Source organism: Ammodytes marinus, assembly GCF_949987685.1.
Source record: "Ammodytes marinus genome assembly, chromosome: 16".
Classification (NCBI taxonomy): Eukaryota; Metazoa; Chordata; class Actinopteri; order Uranoscopiformes; family Ammodytidae; genus Ammodytes; species Ammodytes marinus.
The window spans coordinates 7,283,557-7,288,986 of NC_137220.1; the positions used below are offsets into that span (position 1 = coordinate 7,283,557).

A 5,430-nucleotide genomic window follows, 5' to 3' on the forward strand; every position below is an offset into this window, starting at 1 on the left:
GCATTACACAATGCATAGGGAGACATTTCCAAATACATTCCAATGCACCAGGATTGACAGGCCTACCTAACCTGTGCAAACACTTTTCACACAAATTATATAAAAATAGTTTTATTTTGTGTAATATAAACTCATTTTAAATTTTCCCTAAAATGATCAAATGTAAAAGTGCCTCATGTTGCCTCCTAAGGTAACATACTGAAACAAACAAACCTGCATCTCTTTGACTTATGGGTCATGAGCTGCTCCGGACTGAGAAAAAGCCAAGAAGACATACAGTAGTTGACAGCCATCTTTAATCGTCAAAAAACACACATTTCAAGCCATCGTGCCAACAGGATAGGCTGACCAGTGTCAACATGGGATAAACAAGGTGTGGAGGTTTATTGTATATTAAAGCTGTACTATGTAACTTTGCTTTTTGGAGTGTATTTTGCGCCCCCTCTGGTAGAAAGTGGTCGTTACAGCGCATTCCCGTTCAGCGTGTTTCCCTTCTTATGATCTCCTTACCCTTTTTAGGGGCAACATTACTGTCTTAATTGATTGCTCCGCCATGTTTTTTTTCTTCCTGTCACCAATACATTAACGTATTTAGAGAAGAAGTCACAAAACAAATTGAAGTTGAATGTTTTTTTGTTTTTTTTTGACAAAAAGCCAGTAAAAAATATGTATTAAAAAATCTTATATAGTACAGCTTTAACTATGATTTATATTCAGCTCTGCAATAAATAAATAAATAGATAGAAGACAAACATTCTCTCAGATCCCCTGTATGTATTTACACCACATGTGCCGCTTGTTGTTTCTGTTTGACAACCATGCACAGACTCATATGCCTCTTTTCCACTGAGTGGCACAGTTTCGGTTTAGTTCAGCAGGGCACGGTATGCAAAGTATATACAGTCTATGGGCGCTGGCTAGGGGCAATCAAAACCAAACTGTACCGCTCAGTAGAAACATGGCTTTACACAGACACATCCCTTTGCCCTTCCTCAGCACCTGTAGGGCAGTGCGGGCGTTCCCATCCTGACCGGTTGGACAGAGAGCCCCCCCAGCAGCAGCCTCTCCCCCCAGTCCAGCAGCTTGTTGAGGCTGAAGCTGAAGGGAGACATGAGGCCCTGCTCCTTCCCTTGGTCCTGGGTCTGGGTCTGGCTCTGCTGCCGGCACCAGCCACTGTTCCTCCGCACAGTATTCGACTCCTCAACAACAGCCGGAGCCATTGGGCCGGTCCCCAAAGGCGTCAGAGAGAGGGTGAGACTTTTGCGTTTGTCCCGTAGAGAGGAAGCAGAGAATGCTGGGAGATGTAGTTGTGTGGGCTTCTCTGCTGCTTCTGCTGCTACTTCTGGTTGGACCGGCTCACAGGGGCTCGGAGCTGAAACGCCACACTGCTGCTGTTGTTGGTTCAGATTCAGATTGAGAGTCAAATGAAGAGTCTTATGTTTCCCAGAGAAACTGCCGATGTCTGAACATGGCCTTCTGGGCTGAGCCGGGTGTGTGTGCAGGGTGTTGTCCATGTGTGTGGCCTCCTGATTCATGTTGTGTTGAATGGTGTTGGTGTGGTTGACACTGTGGTTGTCATTCAGCTGGATGGGTAGGTGGGCAGCAGAGGACTTGTGTGTGAGAGTGCCCTGGAACTGCTGCAGCTGACCCAGGAAGTTGAAGTTTGGGGAAATGGAGGGCCGGCGCTCTTTGACAAACCTTTAAAGAGGAGGGACAGACCAGAGGGGGGGTTAGGGGCTAGTAGTAATAAGTCATCAGATGAAACTATCCGAACAGTTATCCATTTGTTTTCCTTTAAGGCGAAACACTGCAGGTGAGTCGGGTAACATTTTTATCTAATAGATATAGTCATGAAACTTTGGCAGTTGATTACCCACATTAAAATAAAACAATTCTATTACATATTTTTTTCCAGACACGTTTGAATAAAATTCGGAATAGTGGTAAGAATGATTATTGAAAGTTTAGTTGATGTAAGTTGATGGTTGTATAGAAGAAATACACAGACGCAAACGGACAAAGTTTAGTCAAATTATAACCTAAGTGTACATTGATTTTGGACCTTTGATTTATACTCGAAAGAAAACATCATATGAAGGCAAAATAGACAAAATGCTCAAAATCGACCAGTGTTGGATAAAACAAATGTTTTTACCTGCAGCGTCTCGCCTTAAAATGAATAAAAAGGTTAAACGTGTTAGACAATATGATGATACCTGTATGCTTGGTCCATGTCCATGCCCAGACTGTACATGATGTAGGCCACAGCCAGGGCCGGAGAGCGGGAGATGCCTGCTGCACAGTGAACCAACACAGAGGCTCCGGAGGATATGGCTTCATCTGAACACACACAAACACACACACGTCAGTCAAACAATCAGAGTGATGCAATGTCTGGACTAGAGGTAGTTCCTCGTAGCTTTGAGTTCAATGTTTTAAGTGAGTGACGGCTATATACTGACCGATGAAGTGCAGAGCCTGCGGTATCCATGGCAGCAGATCGGCCCACAGTGAGTCGTCGATGGGGATGCGCATATATCTGGAGGCAGGCAGGAAGGAGGGCTGGGGGCTGCAGCGACTCACACTCAACACATAGGAGATACCATGGGAGGCAAGCCCGTCCTACAGAGAGAGAGAGAGAGAGAGAGAGAGAGAGAGAGAGAGAGAGAGAGAGAGAGAGAGAGAGAGAGAGAGAGAGAGGGGGGGGGGGATTAATATTTGCACATTGTTTTTCTTTATGTGATTGTCAAATTCCAATTTTACAAAACACGAGATCAGTTTCTAAAATGTAGATGTAACCAGACAACTGTATAGCCTACATGAACTGCATGCATAAAACAAAACAGTTTCACATTTAAAAATAAAATAGTAGGCTACAGTAAACAGTTATCATGAATGAATGCATCAGGAATAATAATGTAATAATATTTAATAATAATAGGCTGATCATTTTAAGATAAATCAGAATTCTGTAGGCTTGTGTTACATGGTTTGCAAATGACTTTTCCGTGATTCCGGGCGGTGAATGAATAGACTTTCTCACCTGCGTCACGTCTCTCTCCGCTCCGAGGTAGAGCCTCGGCAGGATGACGGACAGCGGGGGCTCCGCATCAGTCTCCATGGACCACACCATATCTGCAGCACAGCACCAGAGAAACACATGTTACTACTCCACTGATAAATAACACAATAAACACAATACTATGTCACACTATCACACTGCAACTTCTCCTATGCATGCAGGGAAAAGATTCCAGCACAGAAAACAGCACTTTGCGTCACTAAATATGCAGGTTTAAAGCCTTTTTTCTCATGCAATGTTACTCACTGTTAATGTTCCTGTTGTAAAAATCGCTGTAGACGTCCTCTTGTAGTGTGTCAGTGAACGGTTTGCAGAGTCTGAGTCTTTCTGTCCCGCTGCCTGCTGCTGTATGTGCTGCGTCCTCGCTCTGCTCTGTAGAACTGGCTTCTAAACGATGAGCTCATCCCCTTACCAACAATAGATCTCCACTAGGTGATGTCATCTGCAGCCAATCAGCGGCGCCCTGCTGGACTTCCACACAGCGCAGCCGCAGATCTGCTGTGTTATCATCAGCACAGTGTATATCCAGCAAGCACACAGTGCAGTTCACCGTGCAGGGTTGCCTCATCAACAACATGACGTAATGTTCACATTTTGTATAGGACTACGCACTGTTAGCAATGCACTCAATTCGATTCAATTAGCTTATGGGCATGCATGTGACAAAATAAAATGTTGCGAAGCATCATGCAAAATTAATATAGGCCTAGCTAGCCTAACAATTCAACAATAGAAAATAGGCCGACTCAAAATCCAAAGCAACAATCATGATAATAATACAGTGGTAATAATCAAATTAATAGGAGAGCCTATGTGCCCAAAGCCTAGGCGAATGTGCGTTGTGCGTGTTTATTCATTTATTTAAAATGTATATAGCCTGTGTGTGTGTGTGTGTGTGTGTGTGTGTGTGTGTGTGTGTGTGTGTGTGTGTGTGTGTGTGTGTGTGTGTGTGTGTGTGTGTGTGTGTGTGTGTGTGTGTGTGTGTGTGTGTGTGTGTGAGTGAGTGACAAGACAGCAAAGCAGTAACAGACACCAAACAGTAGGAGGCTAAAGTAGGACAGACATAAGAAAGTCAATCTAGGGCTAGGCCATGCTTTAATTCACCTCCGTACACATTGAAAATACGTCAGTATTTTACGTAGGCCCTATTGATACGTGGAGTTTTAGACCAAGCGCGTGACAACTGCACTGGCACTGAACAACAGCCTACAGACATGATGTCATGTTAAACAATATTAAAGGGGCACTGTGTAACATTTGAAGTAATTCATTAGCTAAAATCAATATTCCCATTCATAAATCTGTCCTCATTGGTGTAAAATCACCTCTGCCAATAATCTGAATTATCCTCCTGAGCGGAGAATTACAACTATTAATATTACATTTTGTACATTGAGCAGGCAAGTCTTATGGAGGCATCCATGTTTTTGGAATGTCATCAGGTGCATTGTTTAAAATTTAGAATTGTTCTTGTCCCTGAAGGCCACTGCAGCTTCTGTTATTATTCAAAAGGGGTGGGGTTACCCAGGGAGCGTTGCATTCTAGAACTTTCTAGAACCTTCTAGAACTTTCTTGATGATGTCATATTACACAGTGCCCCTTTAAAACACTTAGTGCTGTGTTCTATAGCCTAGTAGCCTAGGCTTTGTCTGCAATTAATTTTATCGTGCCCTTCTATCCCGTTGACATTGGAATGTTCCTTCAGTGTTTAGTTTTAAGTTAATTTATTCATACGTCATCATCATAGCATTTAGCGATATTTTCATGATACACTTTATGGCAATGCAGTGAAATAGGGAACCCTAAAATAAGCTACTAGAAACATTTGGGAGGGGGCCCTGGCATTAGCGTTGCATCATTGTGCTTAAATTGAGGGCTGAGCTCTGACAAGCATCGAAGGATAAAAACGCAGAGCAAGCTTTTTTTTCTTTTTACATTGGCAGGTTTGTCAGTATGAAACAGAGATGGACAGACATCCAAAACCTTAACTTGTATTTACATTGCCATTTAGTTTATTATCTTAAAATGTAGGGTCAGCGATTCTGGAGAATGATGTTAAAAAATAAAAATAAAATCTAGTGTCTTCCAGCTGTTAGATTTTCACATGGATTTTCAATGAAAATATTAATTGATATATACAGAGGAGTGTCCGGTGTAGTATTAACTCCTGGGGCTGTGGGTCACATAATATGGAAGCTATGGAATAAATATTTCTTATTTCCTATAATATAATTGTTGAAAATGAATGAATTCCACATTATGAATCAAAATTATTGTACTTCATGAGCCCAAATTAGTAAAATTGTTTGATTATGCTTGTTGAAAATATGATCAGGACAGCATGAAGG

At 42.3% G+C, this 5,430-nt stretch overlaps 1 protein-coding gene across 1 annotated transcript; it reads right to left on the bottom strand.

Annotated features, from left to right (window-relative positions):
• Positions 1-278: 278 nt before the first annotated feature.
• Positions 279-3,452, bottom strand: LOC307262325 (uncharacterized protein). The gene is made up of 5 exons (XM_080043162.1): positions 3,329-3,452; positions 3,044-3,135; positions 2,463-2,622; positions 2,217-2,340; positions 279-1,698 (listed from the first exon to the last, which is right to left on the bottom strand). The coding sequence occupies exons 2-5, from the start codon at positions 3,131-3,133 to the stop codon at positions 993-995; spliced, it is 1,080 nt and encodes a 359-aa protein (XP_079899288.1). The 5' UTR covers positions 3,134-3,135; positions 3,329-3,452; the 3' UTR covers positions 279-992.
• Between the last annotated feature and the right edge of the window lie 1,978 nt (positions 3,453-5,430).

What these genes read in the sequence shown, in the direction of transcription:
- LOC307262325 (XM_080043162.1), bottom strand. Translation starts at nt 3,133, where the DNA reads ATGGTGTGGTCCATGGAGACTGATGCGGAGCCCCCGCTGTCCGTCATC. An exon ending in CGGAGAGAGACGTGACGCAG is followed by an intron (nt 2,623 to 3,043) that starts GTGAGAAAGTCT and finishes CTCTCTCTGTAG; the next exon opens with GACGGGCTTGCCTCCCATGG. An exon ending in GCAGGCTCTGCACTTCATCG is followed by an intron (nt 2,341 to 2,462) that starts GTCAGTATATAG and finishes GTGTGTGTTCAG; the next exon opens with ATGAAGCCATATCCTCCGGA.